The sequence below is a fragment of the Leopardus geoffroyi genome, chromosome B4, assembly GCF_018350155.1.
Source record: "Leopardus geoffroyi isolate Oge1 chromosome B4, O.geoffroyi_Oge1_pat1.0, whole genome shotgun sequence".
NCBI lineage: Eukaryota > Metazoa > Chordata > Mammalia > Carnivora > Felidae > Leopardus > Leopardus geoffroyi.
In genome coordinates, this window is record NC_059341.1 from 124,277,831 (window position 1) to 124,297,248 (window position 19,418).

A 19,418-nucleotide genomic window follows, 5' to 3' on the forward strand; every position below is an offset into this window, starting at 1 on the left:
GGGATCGTTCCTGTTTATGGGGACTCCCACTGCCTGGCACCAAGATTGGGACTTTGCATTCGGAGAGAGGGGCCTGCAGTTTTCCATGGTGTGGCTGGATACGTGTCCATGGGGCTGTGGGTCCAGGAGCAGGCAGGACCAGAAGCGGGATGGGCAGAGCACTGGGAGGTGGGAGCTCGTTCTTGGGAGTTGCACGAGGCACAAAAATTCCAGAGCATGTCTCCGCCTCAGCCCCTTCAGGATATCCTGTCATTCAACCAAGACATATATAGAGTCAGTCGAGAGTGGCCAATTTCACCACGACCCCTGAATTGGCCATTTTTCCTGTCTCGAGGCAGTTCTCACATATCATCTGCTTCAATCCAGGAAAAAGAGGGGGAAGGATTTGAAAGCAAACACTGAAATGAAAGAGAATTCGCTAGGAGTTCATCAGACTAGGTTAGAATAGCTGAATAGTTCCGACAGGTGCCTGGAGCCAGAAGGAGCAAATATTTTCTCACTATGCTACAAAAGTTCATGCTTTTTCTTCTTGGATTGGTGGTACAAAATTTCTGCTCCCCGCCTGAAACTACAGAGCAGGTAAGATGAGACTCGCATTTTTGTTGTTGTTGTTGTTATGTTCATGGTATGTTAAAAACCTTTTTGCTTTCCTCTGTTGTGATGGGTAAAGGGTACTCTCTGGACTTCATAAAATAAAGAGAAAGGCTGCAGAAAATAGGATCCTAATGGTCGTGAACCATCTTTCCAAAGGTGTGCTCACCCAGTTGGTTCTATTCCTATGCCAAACCCCGTTGTTAGGATCTCTGACGCTCGTGCTAATGTTCCTCTTTCCATTGCAGATGTTGGTATCCCCCTGGGGCAGGGGGGTTTCTTTTGTGTTAATAATTCACTGTGAATACCTCCCATTGCATCATTTTGAATATAGAAAATAACCATGGCTGAAGACAGATGAGCAGACAGATGTTCTAGGGAATTGTAGGTGATGTCTGGTTGAGAAACAGTGTTACAGAATGCATCGGGAACTCATCCCTTCTAGCTTCCACAGAGTTGTAGTAGAAGTACCCAAAGGGGTGCCTGGGTGGCTCAGTTGGTTAAGTGTCCAACTTCGGCTCAGGTCATGATGTCACAGTTTGTGGGTTGGAGCTCCATACCGAGCTCTATGCTGACAGCTCAGAGCCTGGAGCCTGCTTCGGATTCTGTGTCTCCCTCTCCCCTGCTCACACTTTGTGTCTCTCTCTCAAAAACAAATAAAACATGAAAAAAGAAAAAGAGGGGCGCCTGGGTGGCTCAGTCGGTTAAGCTCCCAACTTTGGCTCGGGTCATGATCTCACAGTTTGTGGATTCGAGCCCCGTGTCAGGCTCTGTACTGACAGCTCAAGAGCCTGGAACCTGCTTTGGATTCTGTGATTCCCTGTCTCTCTGCCCTGCCCCTGCTCACGCTCTTGCTCTCTCTCTCTCTCAAAAATAAACATTAAAAAAATAAAAAAAAAAAAAGAAAGAAAGAAAGGAAGAAAGAAAGAGAGAAAGAAAGAAAGAAAGAAAACGAAAAAGAAGTACCCAGGGTGGTAGGGTCAGCATCTCTCGTGAAACCCACCGGAACACCAACATCTCAAGCAGGCTCACGTGAGCTGTCTTTTTTTTTTTTTTTAACAACATTTATTTATTTTTGAGACAGAGAGAGAGAGAGCATGAACAGGGGAGGGTCAGAGAAAGAGGGAGACACAGAATCTGAAACAGGCTCCAGGCTCTGAGCTGTCAGCACAGAGCCCGACGCGGGGCTCAAACCCACAGACCGCGAGATCATGACCTGGGCCGAAGTCGGATGCTTAACCGACTGAGCCACCCAGGCGCCCCTCACATGAGCTGTCTTAATAGAGCAAGTTGGGTATCAGATGTGCAGCTAGGTCAGCCGAAACGAGGGGTAGGAACAAGGCAATCTGAGTGATTTATTTAAAATGCATTTCCCCAGGCATGATTTCTATTCATCATAAAACTTAAACATGATTCTGCATCTGAGCCAGGCAAATATTTATCCCTACCGACTCGACGCCAGTTGGATGTCCTCTGATAATGCTTTTCACGAAAATGCTGGAAGCTAGCATAACGGTTTCGTGCTCCAGCTTAGAGGTTTGAGAGTGGTGAGTTTGAACCTCATATGTTTGTTTATCAACTATGTCTGAGGACCGGTCACTGTGCTCCACAGCCTATTAGTGGTCCAAGCCTGAGCAGGTTAATTCATCTCTCTGAACTGCAGTTCCTCCCCTGACAGTGCTCCACAAACAGCCAGAATCATCATCTTCATTGTCATCATCACCATCAGCATCATCGAGTGCTTGCTTAAGTGCAGAAATCAGGCCTTGACCAGGGTTTAAAGCTGAGTTTGCTTTTCAGAGGAGACTGTATAAGAGACCAAATAAGCCATTCCATTTGAAAAGGACAACTTGAAAGTCAAGAGATTTCTTGAAAAGCAAGTATTAAACCTGACCTTTTGAGAAAGAAAAGAAAAAGTAATGTCCTTCCATCTGCTTATCTAAGTGGGAAAACCTAATATAAAGAAAAGCCGGTTTTAACAGATGTAGAGGCTTCATGACCATTAAAGGGAGTTGATTCAAACTCTAGCTAAGGGTGGCTTTTACTATTATTCCATAAAGAATATTCCAGGGCTATTTTGGTTCATAATGATCATCAAATGAAAGCTGCCCATAAAAACAGATTTTATTTTTCTATGTGCCGTTGTACAGCATGCAGGGAAGAGGAATAAGCTAATCAAGGAATCAAAAGACCTAGGAATGCAAGCTGGTGCAGCCACTCTGGAAAACAGTATGGAGGTTCCTCAAAAAACTAAAAATAGAACCACTCTACGACCCAGCAATTGCACTACTAGGCATTTATCCACGGGATACGGGTGTGCTGTTTCGAAGGGACACATGCATCCCCATGTTCATAGCAGCACTATCAAAAAATAGCCAAAGTATGGAAAGAGCCCAAATGTCCATAGATGGATGAATGGATAAAGAACATGTGGTACATATATACAATGGAGTAATACTCATCAATCAAAAAGAATGAAATCTTGCCATTTGCAACTACGTGGATAGAACTGGAGGGTATTATGCTAAGTGAAATTAGTCGGTCAGAGAAAGACAAAAATCATATGACTTCACTTATATGAGGACTTTAAGAGACAAAACAGATGAACATAAGGGAAGGGAAGCAAAAATAATATAAAAACAGGGAGGGGGACAAAACAGAAGAGACTCATAAATGTGGAGAACAAACAGAGGGTTACTGGAGGGGGTGTGGGAGGGGGGATGGGCTAAATGGGTAAGGGGCACTAAGGAATCTACTCCTGAAATCATTGTTTCACTATATGCTAACTATATGCTAACTAAGTTTTAAAAAATAAAAAATTAAATTAAAAAAAAAAGGAATCAAAAGACCAAAAGCTTACAGTGTGGCCTTGGCAAGTCACAGAACCTCCCCTCACCTCAGTTTTCTCCCCCCTAGAATGGGGATGATGATACCTCCCTGTTTATCTTCAGCATAGTCAAGATCAAATTAGATGATGCTCTTGGAAGTATGCATAACCATAAATTTCTCTGTAAAAATAAGACTTATTCTTATGCAGCCTTTATATATTTCAGTAAACTTAGAAGTAGTTATGACATTCTCACCACCCCTACCTAGTGCTGGCCTGTGTGCTATTTGTGGATGGGAGTAAGTAAGAAGTAAGAGACAGGGTCCCCTCCCACAGGGGTTTTTAAATGGAAAACAAAGACAACAAAATGTGTTCCACTGGCCAACCACATGAAGAGAAGAAGTTGAGAAAAGGAAGAGAGATGGGGGTGGTTTTGTGGAAATAGTGTCTTAAGCAGGGGCTTGAAAGATGAAGTTTGGGGAGCCAAGAGGAGGAAGAAGCACGTTTCTATCCAAAGAGACAGTTAGCAAAACACAGAGGGGGGGGACAGAGAAGCATTATGGGAACTAGCATTTACTGCCTAAAATATTCCAGATACTGGGCCAGGCAATTTGCACATATCATTTAAAGGTCTCCGTAACCTGGAGAGTGATTATTTGCACCTCCCCATCACAGAGGATGGCAAAGGGTGAGGAACTCATTCAAGACTGCACACTTAGCAAGATACAGAGCTTGATTCCAATCTTAGGTTTTTTGACTCCCACATTTTGTCTCTCTTCATTGTATGAAACTGCTTCTTCTTAAACTTGATGGGAAATGAAGGAGATCGGAGAGAGGGGACCAAATCTATTTGGGAGAACCACCACCAACATCTTGGACAATGAGAGATCCTGAAGACAGGGCCAACGTGGGTCTGCATCATTCATACTAGCAGTTGATTTTCTACTGCTTAATATTGCTAAGTGACTGTTTCTAGTGGGTCTGTTGTATTTCCTACAACTCATTCAATCAACAAATATTTTACTAAGCACTACTATGTACCAGGCACTGTTCTATGTGCTTGGGAAATATTCAAGGACCAAACAGAAAAAGATCACTGCCTGTTGGAGCCCATATTCTAGCTGAATTCTAATCAAAATGTCGCAAACATCTTTGGAGCAGGAACTATATGCTTCGTAGCATTTAGCACCCAGACTAGACTATTGCTGTAGAATCAATGCTGAAAGAATATTCTTGAGACCTGTTGATCTATGACCAATTGACCCTAAATAACCACTTTAAAATTTTTCCCATTTGGAAAGTGTACTCTATATTTCAGGATTCCCAATTGGGTAAGTGTATGTAATGAAGTTACCTTGCTTTATTGGATTCCACACTTTAGATCAAGGACAGCAAACAGGTGGTACAAGCAGCCTCCTTCATCACCTACAGCCATGGCAGACATTGCTTGTTGATCCCAACACTCTTTCTACATAAGGTTGAAGGCAACCAGCCAGCCATTACCAATCAACCTGTTGCCATCCCTGTCATTCCACGGACATGAAGCCAATGGGGAAGATTGGCCAACCAAGGTTCTGCTAATAGGACTTGATTTTTTTTTATGTCTTCACAGGCAAAAAGGTGTGATAAGACATCTCTGCTTACAATTAGGACTGAGTGCCGATCCTGCTTGCTCAACTTAGAAATTAAGTGCCCAGATGGTTACACAAAGGTTACCAATGGCTCCGTAGGGGTTCGAGATTGCAGGTACTCATGAGAAAATAAATGTACTCAAGTCTTGAAATTTAAGGGATTGTGAATCTAAATGGAAACTTCCCATCTCAAAAACTACAAAGCATTTCCGTGATTTTCCCTTACTTTAGGATTACATTCAATCCAATCTCACAACTTACAACCTTGCATCTAAAAAATATATTTTTGATTCACATTTCCATACAAAATTGACTATATTGCATTGCACACAAACATTTTCCCCTCATCGTGCCCTTCTTTATTTTAAAAATCTGGGTTTTGTTTCATTTGGAAAGTTTCTAGTCAGAACATGGACTGAAAAGCCATGGATCCGGCAGTCATCTTATTAGCCAGCTATGGATCCTGATACTAATTAGAACCTAACGAGAGAAGACAAAGGAGTTACAGCTTCATACATTTTCTGTGAGCATTGCATTGCTGAAATCCTCTAATGATTCAAAACTCTCATAATTCAAGGCTAATCCTTGCAAAGGAAGACGAGCAGTTTCACTTACCGGCTAATGCAAGCAGCCACACAGCTCAAGTGTCAACACAATGTTCAGTGTACTAAGTCTACTGATTTAAACATTAGACATCTCTCAATGAGCTCATTCCTAATTCAGGGGTGAAGGATCAGTACTATTTCTTATTTTGTATAAAATGGAAACTTAACACTGTTATATTACACTATTTTAATTTCATGTTTGCTTAATATGACCACGATATATTCTATGACCAAAATCATCAATTTTAATAAAAGCTTTCTGGGGCACCTGGGTGGCTCAGTTGATTGAGCATCCAACTCCTGATTCAGCTCAGGTCATGATTACAGAGTCATGAGATCAAGCCCTGGGTTGGGCTCCACACTGAGCATGGCACCTGCTTAGATTCTCTCTCTCTGTCTCTCTCTACCTCTCTCCCCTGCTCTCCCTCTCACTCTCTTTCTCTCAAAGTAAAAATTAAAAAAAAAAAAGCTTCCCAAGACTAACTGACCTAGAATTAGCAAGCATATGCAACAGGTGACCATTCGGGTACCAAAATGGTCACCCATTTTGACCAGATTCTCTTAGGAAGTATATAAAGATTTAGGATTCGAGGTTAAAATTATACGATGGCTTTATTGAAGACCTCTTTGTACTGGCAACTTTTTTTCATGGCCCAGGTGGGCACTTGGTTATGTCCTCCCCACCCTACCATCCCCCCTCCAACACACACACACACACACACACACACACACACACAGGATAAGATTATTATACTCGTGCTCTCTGTTGCAGAATTGAAGACTTTGATCCGTCATTCATTTATGCTGAAATAAACCCAAGATTGGCCCCTGAGGGGATGTTTCATTCTGCCCTTGGCTCTTCCTCTTCCCATCTTTGCGAAGAGATGCCCCTGCCAGTATTCTCAGGCTTCCAGAGGAATTGTCAACTCTGTCTCCATCTTGACGGCCCATAAAGCCAGTAGCTCAGGGACTGGATTAGAAGTACAACCTTAAACTCACCTGCACACTATTCTTAATAGCCCAGTTGAAAGAAATGATATTCCTGGAGAATCGTCTCTAGATACACTAAAGTCAAATCCTGGAATAAGCCATCCATACAGAGATTCCATCAAAATAGACAATGGTGTTTAGCCTCCATAGAATTGCTATTCCAGATCTGTACCTCAGATGGTATAAAACTGTTCTAAGAAATTCATCATTACATCTCCCTTGAGGATATTGTGACATATATTGCCCACTACATTACACCACCTCTCACAGAAATGTTTACATATAGAGTCCCTGCAAAAGACATTCTCATCCTAGGCAGTTTGATCCAGAGATCCTGTGCATCCCAGAACCTACGATCTTTTCCTTCTTGTATTAGCTGCGACAAGCGTGACGTCCACCGGTAGCATGTACCCAGGGCCTAACACTATTTCCTTTATCTACCAGCCCCACTTCTGACATCATTTCACCTTTATTTTCATTGTGCTCTGATATTTCACCTTTATTTTCATTGTCATCCATTTTATACAATTAAAGGTAAATCATGATTCAGTTTTATTCTCCCTAGACAGCAAAATTCTGTTCAATCTATGTTTTTTAAAATATAGGCAAGTGTAAAGAAAGACCTAAATAAAACTCTAGGAAAATCCCACTGCCCAGAGTTAACTGAATTGCTCTGATCGTGGGTTTATGTCTTCTCCTTCCTCTCTAAGGTACACCTTTGAAATCAGGAAGTACTCACTGTCTCTCCCTGGATGCCGCCATATCTGTAGGAAGGACTATGTCCAACCTCAGTGCTGTCCAGGCCACTGGGGCCCAGACTGCATGGGTAAGTAGCACAACACTTTTCTTGGACTTTGATACTTGATTTTCAATGTCCCATTTCACAGAAAATTGAAAGGAAGGAAGTCTGATAAAAGGAGAGTGTCAGCACCTTTTTTAGAAAATTCCATCTCAGTCTATATGTAGAAAATCTTTCTTGCCCTGTCAGCTTTTACAAAGAAATCTGCTTCCCTCCAGTTAGAGATCTCTCTTTAAGAGAATTCCCTTACAAATCAGAAAAAGGGACAATTGAAAGGATATCCATTTTTATAAAAAAAGATAACTGATCATAGAGAGGATGTAAGAATTCTGGGCTACTATAACCCCAAGTACAATTTTCTTTAAGGTGAGATTTTATTATAGCATCTCAAAGAACTTAGTTATTGTTTGACAACAGAAATAATAGTTAAATCTACTAAAACTTTAATCTTAGGATGGAATCAAACTCTATAAGGACCAGTTCCACTGTAAGAAAAACTACTAGCCAAACCTGAGCCAATGGTATAGTTAGACTCCTGTGGTCAAGCATAACATTTGTGAGCTAAAATTGAACTTCTATCATGATTAAGGATGTTAACACTCAAGTAGTAACTAGGTCCTTGCTAGGATAGGCAGATTATGAAAAATCTCTTTTTTTCCCTTGGATAGTAAAAAATCAGGCATTTTAATTTATGCATTTACCATTTTTCCCCATTTTTCAGCATAATGAAACATCTCCTTAAGGATCCACTTAAGGAGAGGGGCACCAAGAAGGCTCAGTTGGTTAAGCGTCTGACTCTTGGTTTCAGCTCAGGACATGATCTCATCGTTTGTGAGTTTGAGCCCTGCATCGGGCTCTCTGCTGACAGCATGGAGCCTGCTTGGGATTCTCTCTCTCTTTCTCTCTCTGTCTTTTCCCTGCTCACATTCTCTCTCTCTCTCTCTCTCTCTCTCTGTCTCTCTCTCTCTCTCTCTCAAAATAAATAAACTTTAAAAAAAAAAAGAATCCATTTAAGGAGAGAGATTAGTTCTCTTTTGCTTTTCTTTTTTTCTGACTAAAATAATACAAGCAAATTGCACACAGCTTGCAAAGTTTAGAAAGGTATAGAGAAAGAACAAAATAGCAAAATAGAAACTTCTTTCTGTCACATATAGGAAACCCTAAACGGTTTAGCTCATTTCCCTGGTCTTTTTTTTTTTCCCATGTGGCTTCTGAACAGTCGAACCCTTCTTGCCTGATGTTGACACTGCTTTTTTTTTTTTTTTAAGTTCATTTAGTTATCTTGAGAGAGAGCAAGCGAGCAGGGCGGGAGCGGTGGAGCAGAGAAAGAGGGAGAGAGAGAGAATCCTAAGCAGGCTCTGCACTGTCAGTGTGAGGAACCTGATGTGGGACTGGAACTCACGAACCATAAGATCATGACCTGAGCTGAAATCAAGAGTCAGATACTTAACCGATTGAGCCACCCAGGTTCCCCTTACACTGTTGTTGTTGTTGTTGTTGTTGTTGTTGTTGTTGTTGTTGTTTAAACTAATGATAAAATGAATAATAACTTCCATTTATTCAACATTTCTGACATTAAGCACCAGAGAGGTACTCATCCTGTATTACCTCCATTAATTCTTAAAACACATCTTTGAGTTAGACATTTTTATCTCCGTTTCGCTTGTGAGGAATCAGAGATTTAAAGATGATATCTTACCAATTTCTTTTGGCCTGATCAATGATAAAGCAAGTTCAAGTTCAGGGCTGCCTGTCACCAAAGCCTGCTGTCTTTCTACTCTGCCCCATTGCTGGAACAGAGCTTATTCAAAAAGAAAGGAAAGGGAGATCCTCCAAATGTGTTTCTAACTTCCCTCTTGATTGGTAGGTCCCTTTAGCCTTCCCAGTCAATGACTGGGTTATGCTCCTTATCCTGGAAAGGTCAAGGTTAGGGTTCAGGAAATCCTGGCCTTCTCTCTATTGACTGTTCTGTCGGGTTCACACCAGCATGGGGGCACTGCGTGATCGTGTGTTACAACAGAATCAAGTGATTAACCCACCCTTCCAGATTTCAAGACCTTTTTTAGCTCCAGATGTGATCACGCTCACATCCAGTTATTAGAGACATCCTGATATGATACAAAAGCTTTTAGGTTGGTTTTTCTCTTTCTAACCCACAAAAACTAATCTGATGATGTTATTGAACAGACCCCCTGTAGACAAGGCTTTGCCCAGGATACAGCAACCAAAGTCAGCATGTGCAACAGAAGGAATGGCAATGTGCAACAGAACAGAACAGAAAGAATGTCCCCCACAGCCAGGGGGACAAAAAGACACTAGTCCTGCTCCCACGTTTTGGCTTGAATCCAGTTCTGTCACCAGGCGAGTTAATTGCTGCCATGCCAAATGGGGGTACAAAGTCCTACTCTACAAACCTGTAGTAATATTAAAATGTTAACGTAGATGAGAGTGCTTGACAGAGGGACACAAAGAAGGCACTTTAATAATGTTTTATAAATTAATGAATAACAGTCAAAACAGACTGTTAATGAAATGAAAGCCAAATAAAGTGGCATTCTTTCTCTGAGCCCTTCTTAAACAGCAGGTAACTCCTAAACATGAGCAGGCAAACGGGATCCAAAATCTTCAGTGGGCTTCATGCCGTCACAATGTGCCAGGCGCGAATGGGGCAAGGCTCCTGCCTGCCACTGAGTGTGCGCGGTTCCTCGAGGGGTCACACGTTTCCTTCTGCTGCGTCTTGAGGCCCGAGAAGCAAAGTATGTGAAAAGCAGGGACCGGACAGATGGTCATTCTTCTATCCTCTTGTTGGAGCAAAAGGACACTTCCCTTTATCTGCATCTTCCAAACATACCAAATGTCTCCAAAGGCTTCCTTCCTTTAGTTCAGGAAAGAGATAAATGTTCTACTTGGCTGTATATTTCACCTCTCACATTCTGTGGTGATGACAAGTGAGATCTTGCCTATCGCTCGACATTTCCGCAAGGATAAGGCCATTTCAGAGCTGCTGACGTGTGCCCATACATCTTTTTGAGGAAGCCCAAGCCCTGGAATGGCCTTCTTTCCAAGGCAATCATGGCACCCAGTTCCTTTTCAAAGCATCAACAAATACATTCACTCTGGATACCTCTGGGTTACTTCTAAAACTGTTTTAAGAGTGCCTTATTCCAACTAGAAAATAACGCTTGTTTCAATTCTGAAAAATCAGAAAACACAAAAAAGCACAATGAGAAAAAATTACTCATCGTCTGCTGAAATTAAGAACAAGGCATGAATTCTCACTTCGGGGGGAAAAAAAAGATATGTCATCCTGACATAAGGAAGTTGTTTCTACCCAGATTTAACTTGCTTCTCCCTCATTAAAACTTGTACTGCTCTATCAGATCAGCACATAGAAGTCTTTATTCTATAGCACAAAAACATATTTTTAACGTTGAAACAATCACATTTCAACAACCAATATCCTACTTGAGAGGAAATAGATTTTTTTTTTTTATTGGAACATCCCAGTTCTTTTTATTCCACCGTGAACATTAACTGATTTGGGCAACAACTCAAAGTAATGGAAAAAGAATGCAGGCAAAAGGGTTACACAGAAATTGGACTGTGGCCAAAACAACCTGATTACTTCAAAGGGAAATGGTCTTGATTCTTCTTTTTGAGGTCAGCGTCATCAAATTCTGCACACGCAGTTTTTCTTCTGCTGTATTATTTGTGTTTCCAGATCTCTTTCTTTCCTGTTCTATGTTTCTTGCCATTCACTGCACAGGTTGTAAATAACGGACTTCTACAGATTTGAAACCAGTCTTCTAGGCACATTCCTTTCGGCTTTGAGTGAGAAATAAAGCTGCGTTCACACGAGGAACCTATTTCACGTCAGTTTCCCAGGGAGACAATTTCAGCGGGAGCTATAAGTGGTGCATATTCTCTGCCTGAACACTGTGAGCCAAGCTTTTAAACAAAGGTGGTCACGTGACGAAGTAGGCATTTCTGGTGTTCATTGGGAGAGAAAATTACAGGGAGGACTTTGGCCAAGATCTTGCTGCCCAGGAAGTTTATTATCTTCCTTTAAAGAAACAGAACTGCTGATGATTTGCTGACAGCTTATAACAGGTGAGCCTCCTGCGTGAGGAAAGTCCCAACACAAGAGACCACCAGAGTATCTAGTAACCAACAGGAAATGTGATAATGACCTAAAAGAGTTTTATCAGCTATTTGAGCCTCACAGTGCATCAGCAATGTGCTCTTATAGCACATTCTGTAATATCTTTTCAAGTATGGTTGCTGAGAACATCAATGTTATCATCTTTCTTCATAATGGGGACCTGAGGTGGTTGAACATGATTTGAGAAACAGGAATAAAGTTGACACTTTGGCCTTAACATTTTTATTTAAAAACTGAACAAGTCATTTCATAAATTTTGAACTTAAACCGTTCAGTTTAAGATATAAAGTGCAGACCCTTTGTACTCCCACCCTCCGGCTATCTTTTTCCCAAAGTTCCCTCCAGGGTTGGCCAACTCATAAAAATCAAACATTTATTGAGCACCGACTATATGCTGCACATAATCGCATATATAATAGATAGGTCTAGTCCCTACCCCCAAGGAGCTCACAGGTTAATATAAGAAAGAGACACAAAAGCAGACGAGGAGAATCAGTCATACCTGAGAGCCCCACAGAGGACCTGGGGATTGGGAGGAGCTTTGCAATTTGCCCGAAGGCAGCCAGCTGGTAAGTGCAAAGGGCATGTCTCATGGGAGAGACCCAGCTCTAACCTGCTACTCTCCCCTGTTTCCCCAAATGACTGCTGGTTTTGCCAAGTCAACTGCTGGGAAAGCTGCCTGCCTCTCTCTAGCCTTCTCCTAGAAAACTTGCTTCCACCATTAGCCAGATGCCTGTCACTGCCTGGAGTCGATGCCATGACCCCTGGGCTCCCTCTCGTTCTAACCTTTAACTGAGAGGACATGTGGTTTTACAGTAAGATGGCTCACAGACCCCAAAGTCGGATCGGCCTCTGGTCGCAGCATGCCCCATACTCTTGTTCTGGGACCTTGCAAGTTCCTTACTCTCTCTGTAGGGCTATCAGATTCAGTAAACAACAATGGAGGACACCCAGTTAAAATAATCACAGAGAAATAACATACATGCATAGTGTCTGGGACATACTTATTCTAAAAAATTATTCATTGTTTTATCTGCAATTCAAATTTAACTGGCATCCTACATTTTATCTGGTAAACCCTTCCTTCAGCCTTAGTTTTCTCATCTACAAAATGGAAATAATGATGCTAATACGGCTACCTCCAAAGTCGTGCTGAGGATTAGGTGAGCTCATACATACATAGGACTTAGGATGAGCCTGAAAGATGGCAGGTATTCAGAATATGCTAGTTACCGTGTCTGTCTTTTGTGGCTCTCAGATCACTGGCTGGCCTCTTTATTCCAGCGGATGTGTCTTGGTTAGATTTTTTTATTCTAAGGTACTGATCTTGTACGCTCTGGCTTCGTGGTTCAGGACTCGAAATTTTGAGTCAGGCCTGACTGCAATGCCCATTCCAGCACTTACCCATCATGTGATTTGGGGCAAGTTACCTACCTCTCTGGGCCTCAGTTTTCTTATCTATCACCTGAAGATAATGATGATGATAATGATGTCAACAGCATCCATGCCTTCCTCAGTTGTTGTGAGAATGAGACTGTGCATGTAAGGTACTTAGCGACAGTAAATGCTCAACGAATTCTGTCCGTCTGTTGTCAGGCTGATAACTCACAGTGCTGGCAGCCTAGTTGAAGATGTTCCTGTGTATCCCAGTTTTTATGTAGCTTGTGGCCCTTAGGTCTATTATTTTTCTTCCCACCATTGTCTGCCCTTCTGTGGACTCTATGGGCCACTCTGATACCTCAGGCCAAACCAAAGGCCTGCTCTTCGGAAATGTGGGGAGAGGAGCCTGGGTGGCTCCATCGTTAAGCGTCGGACTCTCGGTTTCAGCTCAGGTCATGATCTCGAGATTTGTGAGTTTAAGCCCCACATCCCAGAGCCCGCTTGGGATTCTCTCTCTCCCTCCCTCTCTGCCCCTCCACTGTGTGTGTTCTCTCTGTCTCTCTCTGTCTCAAAATAAATAAATAAACTTAAAAATTTTCAAAAACAAAAAGAAATGTGGGGAAGGTACACATCAGCCTGCGTGGGCTGCTATAAAAGAATACCATTACAACAGACATTTATTTCCCACTGTTCTGGGGGCTGGGAAGTCCAAGATCAAGAGGTTACAGGGTGCCTAGGTGTCTCAGTTGGTTGAGCGTCCAACTCTTGATTTCAGCTCAGGTCATGATCCCAGGGTCATGAGATCAAGCCCTGCATTGGGCTCTGTGCTGATCATGGAGCCTGCTTAAGATTCTCTCTCTCTCTTTTTCTGTCTCTCTCCCTCTTCCTCTGTCCCTCTCCCCCTCTTGCACTTTCTCTCTCTCTCTCTCTCTCTCTCTCTCTCTCTCAAATAAAAATATTAAAATTAAAAAGAAAATTAAAAAAACAAGATGCTACAGATTTGGCTCCGGGTGAAGCTCTTCTGTCCCCACGAGGCAGAGAAAGAGAAAGTGCTCTGGTCCCTCTTTCCCTTCTTATAAGGACACTAATCCCTTCATGGAGTCCCCACCCTCCTGATCTCATCTAAACCTAATGACCTCCCCAAAGCCCCACCTCCAAGTGCCATCCTGTTGGGGTTTAGGACTTTAGCATATGAATTTGGGCTGGCACAGACATTCAGTCCATAACTGTAAGGATTCACCTTGGCCTTTAGCCCATGGATCACAAGCCACTGGAGACAGGGCTGGGCCAGGATGATATACCTGCTAAGAGAAAGCCTTCCCTCCTCTACAGAATATGTGATGTTGAAGATCAGGAAGATTCCAAGGAGACAGCAAATTAATACTCAACCAGTAGATGCCTTCACCCACAGGCAGACACCCAATGGGACCCGAATAAAGTGAGCTGCTCATCTCAATGAGAAGTATGTGTTGAGACACCTCTTTAGAAATAAGTCTAGAGCACTGAAGCTGGCCTCACCAGCCCCTTCCTGCCCATAGCAACAGGAATGAAGGCCCCTTTTCTGTTCAGGCTAAATCTCATTTCACTTTCTTGTGAAAACACAAAGAGAAAACATTAACAGCTTTGAAAATAATTGTAGGCATTCACTGAATCTTGATTACTTAATTAAATGAATGATTTGTAAACACATTTAAACCACGGAAAATAATTTTAAGCCGTCCACATAGAGAAGCACAATTCTGAGCCTTTAAAGTCAGAGCTCAGTGGGAATTGCCATCTCCAAGTCTGACAGCCGTGTGACCTCATTAACGGTCCTAACTGAGGCCCTACCTCGCTTCCACATCCTCTTAGGTAAAACGGCTATCATTAACACTTCGTGGGGTGAAATGCCCAGGGCACTACATGTGATGTAATTGTAAACCTTGGCATGTCATCCAAGGCTTAGACTGCTAACAATAATAATGAAAAGAACAGCACGGAAATGAGACAAAACCAAGTCAAGTTGGTCTTTTTAAGACCGACATCTGGCCCATGAAGGTGTTCAGTAACAGTCTGCCAAACGGTGATGTGGCCCTGAAGAAACGCTTCCTGAACATCCTTGTTCCAGAACTATACTGAAGTATTCAGATGAAAAGGTTCAGAGATCAAAGGTAGAAAACTGAAGGACTTTAACCATGTGTTCAAGAGTAGCCCTTTCCAATTCTACTGTCTTCCCCTGTTTTCCTTTCTGGTGAGTCTAATCATAGAAAAGGACATCTCTAAGGACTAAACAGAAGTCAGGTTTCATTGTTTATTTATGGGGACATTGACTACATTTTCTAAACCTAGCATTAGGGCACATGATGAGCTAATGGATTGTTCTTTTTTTCTTTTTTTTTTTTTCTTTGAAGTTTATTTATTTATTTTGAGAGAGACAGAGACAGCGCAAGTGGGGAGGGGCAGAGAGGGAAGGAGACAGAGAATCCCAAGCAGGCTCCACGCTGCCAGCATAGAGCCCAACGCAAGGCTTGAACTCAAATCCTGGAGATCATGACCTGAGCTGAAAGCAAGAGTCCAACACTTAACTGACTGAGCCACGCAGGCGCCCTGTGTTCTCTTTTATTTATTTTTTATTTAAAAAAATTTTTTTAAATTTACATCCAAAGTAGTTAGCATATAGTGAAACAATGATTTCAGGAGTAGATTCCTTAGTGCCCCTTACCCATTTAGCCCCTCCCCCCTCCCAAAAACCCCTCCAGTAACCCTCAGTTTGTTCTCCATATTTATGAGTCTCTTATGTTTTGTTCCCCTCCCTGTTTTTATATTATTTTTGTTTCCCTTCCCTTATGTTCATCTGTTTTGTCTCTTAAAGTCCTTATATGAGTGAAGTCATATGATTTTTGTCTTTCTCTGACTGACTAATTTCACTTAGCATAATACCCTCCAGTTCCATCCACGTAGTTGCAAATGGCAAGATTTCATTCTTTTTGATTGCCGAGTAATACTCCATTGTAATTCCATTGTATATATATACCATATGTTTTTTATCCATTCATTCATTGATGGACATTTGGGCTCTTTCCATACTTTGGCTATTTTTGATAGTGCTGCTATAAACGTGGGGGTGCATGTGTCCCTTCAAAACAGCACACCTGTATCCCTTGGATAAATGCCTAGTAGTGCAATTGCTGGGTTGTAGGGTAGTTCTATTTTTAGTTTTTTGAGGAACCTCCATACTGTTTTCCAGAGTGGCTGCACCAGCTTGCATTCCCACCAACAATGCAAAAGAGATCCTCTTTGTCCACATCCTCGTGAACATCTATTGTTTCCTGAGTTGGTAATGTTAGCCACTCTGACAGATGTGAGGTGGTATCTCACTGTGCTTTTGACCTGTATTTCCCTGATGATGGGTGATGTTGAGCATTTTTTTCACGTGTCGGTTGGCCATCTGGATGTCTTCTTTGGAGAAGTGTCTATTCATGTCTTTTGCCCACTTCTTCACTGGATTATTTGTTTTCTGGGTGTTGATTTTGATAAGTTCTTTATAGATTTTGGATACTAACCCTTTCTCTGATATGTCATTTGCAAATATCTTCTCCCATTCTGTCGGTTGCCTTTTAGTTTTGCTGATTGTTTCCTTCGCTGTGCAGAAGCTTTTTTATTTTGATGAGGTCCCAGTAGTTCAGTTTTGCTTTTGTTTCCTTTGCCTCTGGACATGTGTTGGGTAAGAAGTTGCAGCAGCCAAGATCAAAGAGGTTTTTGCCTGCTTTCTATTCGAGGATTTTGATGGCTTCCTGTCTTATGTTTAGGCCTTCCATCCATTTTGAGTTTCTTTTTGTGGATAGAGTAAGAAAGTGGTCCAGGTTCATTCTTTTGCATGTCGCTGTCCAGTTTTCCCAGCACCACTTGTTGAAGAGACTGTCTTTATTCTGTTGGATATTCTTTCCTGCTTTGTCAAAGATTAGTTGCCCATACATTTGTGGGTCCATTTCTGGGTTCTCTATTCTGTTCCATTGATCTGAGTGTCTATTCTTGTGCCAGTACCATACTGTCTTGATGATTACAGCTTTGTAGTATGGTTTGAGTCTGTGATTGTGATGCCTCCTGCTTCGGTTTTCTTTATCAAGATTGCTTTGGCTATTTGGGGTCTTTTCTGGTTCCTTACAAATTTTAGGATTATTTGTTCTAGCTCTGTGAAGAATGCTGGTGTTATTTTGATAGGGATTGAATTGAATATGTAGATTGCTTTGGGTAGGATTGACATTTTTAACAATATTTGTTCTTCCTATCCAGGAGCATGGAATCTTTTTCCATTTTTTTTTTTTTTTTTTTTTGTGTGTGTGTGTGTGTGTCTTCTTCAATTTCTTTCATCAGCTTTCTATAGTTTTCAGTGTATAGATTTTTCACCTCTTTGGTTAGATTTATTCCTAGGTATTTTATGGGTTTGGGTGCAACTGTAAATGGGATCGATTCCTTGATTTCTCTTTCTGTTGCTTCATTGTTGGTGTATAGGATTTCTCAATGCAACTGATTTCTGTGCATTGATTTTATATCCTGCAGCTTTGCTCAATTCCTGAATCAATTCTAGCAGTTTTTTGGTGGAATCTCTTGGGTTTCCATATAGAGTATCATGTCATCACCAAAGAGTGAAAGTTTGACCTCCTGCTGGCCGATTTGGATGCCTTTTATTTCTTTGTGTTGTCTGATTGCAGAGGCTAAGATTTCCAATACTATGTTGAATAAAAGTGGTGAGAGTGGACATCCCTGTCTTGTTCCTGACCTTAGGGGGAAAGCTCTCAGTTTTTCCCCATTGAGGATGATATTAGCGTTGGGTCATTCATATATGGCTTTTATGATCTCGAGGTATGCTCCTTCTATCCCTACTTTCTTGAGGGTTTTTATCAAGAAAGGATGCTGTATTTTGTCAAATGCTTTTTCTGCATCTATTGAGAGGATCATATGGTTCTTGTCCTTTCTTTTATTGATGTGATGAATCATGTGAATTGTTTTGTGGATATTGAACCAGCCCTGCATCCCAGGTATAAATCCCACTTGGTCGTGGTGAATAATTTTTTTAATGTATTGTTGGATCTGGTTGGCTAATATCTTGTTGAGGATTTTTGCATCCGTGTTCATCAGGGAAATTGGTCTATAGTTCTCCTCTTTAGTGGGGTCTCTGTCTGGTTTTGGAATCAGGGTAATGCTGGCTTCATAGAAAGAGTTTGGAAGTTTTTCTTCCATTTCTATTTTTTGGAACAGCTTCAAGAAATAGGTATTAACTCTTCCTTAAATGTTTGGTAGAATACCCCTGGAAAGCCATCTGGCCCTGGACTCTTGTTTTTTGGGAGATTTTTGATTACTAATTTGATTTCCTTACTGGTTATGGATCTGTTCAAATTTTCTGTTTCTTCCTGTTTCAGTTTTGTTAGTGTATATGTTTCTAGGAATTTGTCCATTTCTTCCCGATTGCTCATTTTATTGGCATATAATTGCTCATAATATTCTCTTATTATTGTTTTTATTTCTGCCGTGTTGGTTGTGATTTCTCCTCTTTCATTCTTGATTTTATTTATTTGGGTCTTTTCCTTTTTTTTTTTTTTTGATCAAACTGGCTAGTGGTTTATCAATTTTGTTAATTCTTTCAAAGAACCAGCTTCTGATTTCATTGATCTGTTCTACTGGTTTTTGGTTTTTTGTTTTGTTTTGTTTTTTGGTTTCTATATCATTAATTTCTGCTCTAATCTTTATTATTTCCTCTCTTCTGCTGGTTTTGGGTTTTATTTGCTGTTCTTTTTCCAGCTCCTTAAGGCATAAGGTTAGGTTGTGTATCTGAGACCTTTCTTCCTTCTTTAGGAAGGCCTGGATTGCTATATACTTTCCTCTTATGACCGCCTTTGCTGTGTCCCAGAGGTTTTGGGTTGTGGTGTTATCATTTTCATTGGCTTCCATATACTTTTTAATTTCCTCTTTAACTTCTTGATTGGCCCATCCATTCTTTAGTAGGATGTTCTTCAGTCTCCAAGTATTTGTTACCTTTCCAATTTTTTTCTTGTGGTTGATTTAGAGTTTCATAGCATTGTGGTCTGAAAATATGCACGGTATGATCGCAATCTTTTTGTACTTACTTAGGGCTGATTTGTGTCCCAGTAGATGGTCTATTCTGGAGAACGTTCCATGTGCACTGGAGAAGAATGTATATTCTGATGCTTTAGGATGAAAAGTTCTGAATATATCTGTTAAGTCCACCTGGTCCAGTGTGTCATTAAAAGCCATTGTTTCCTTATTCATTTTTGATTAGATGATCTGTCCTTTGCTGTGAGTGGGGTGTTGAAGTCTCCTACTATTATGGTATTACTATCAATGAGTTTATTTATGTTTGTGATTAATTGATTTATATATTTGGGTGCTTCCATATTTTGTGCATAAATGTTTACAATTATCTTCTTGGTGGATA

General features: G+C 41.2%; 1 protein-coding gene across 3 annotated transcripts in view; it reads left to right on the forward strand.

The window, feature by feature from the left end:
- The first annotated feature begins 287 nt into the window (after window positions 1–287).
- STAB2 (stabilin 2) overlaps window positions 288–19,418 on the forward strand; it is a 166,693-nt gene continuing 147,562 nt past the window's right edge. For all 3 annotated transcript variants that reach the window (XM_045467010.1, XM_045467011.1, XM_045467012.1), the window contains exons 1-3: window positions 288–579; window positions 5,031–5,164; window positions 7,355–7,470. In XM_045467010.1, the coding sequence (XP_045322966.1) occupies window positions 502–579; window positions 5,031–5,164; window positions 7,355–7,470 (328 nt within the window). In that variant the 5' untranslated portion in view covers window positions 288–501. The remainder of the gene's footprint in view (window positions 580–5,030; window positions 5,165–7,354; window positions 7,471–19,418) is intronic.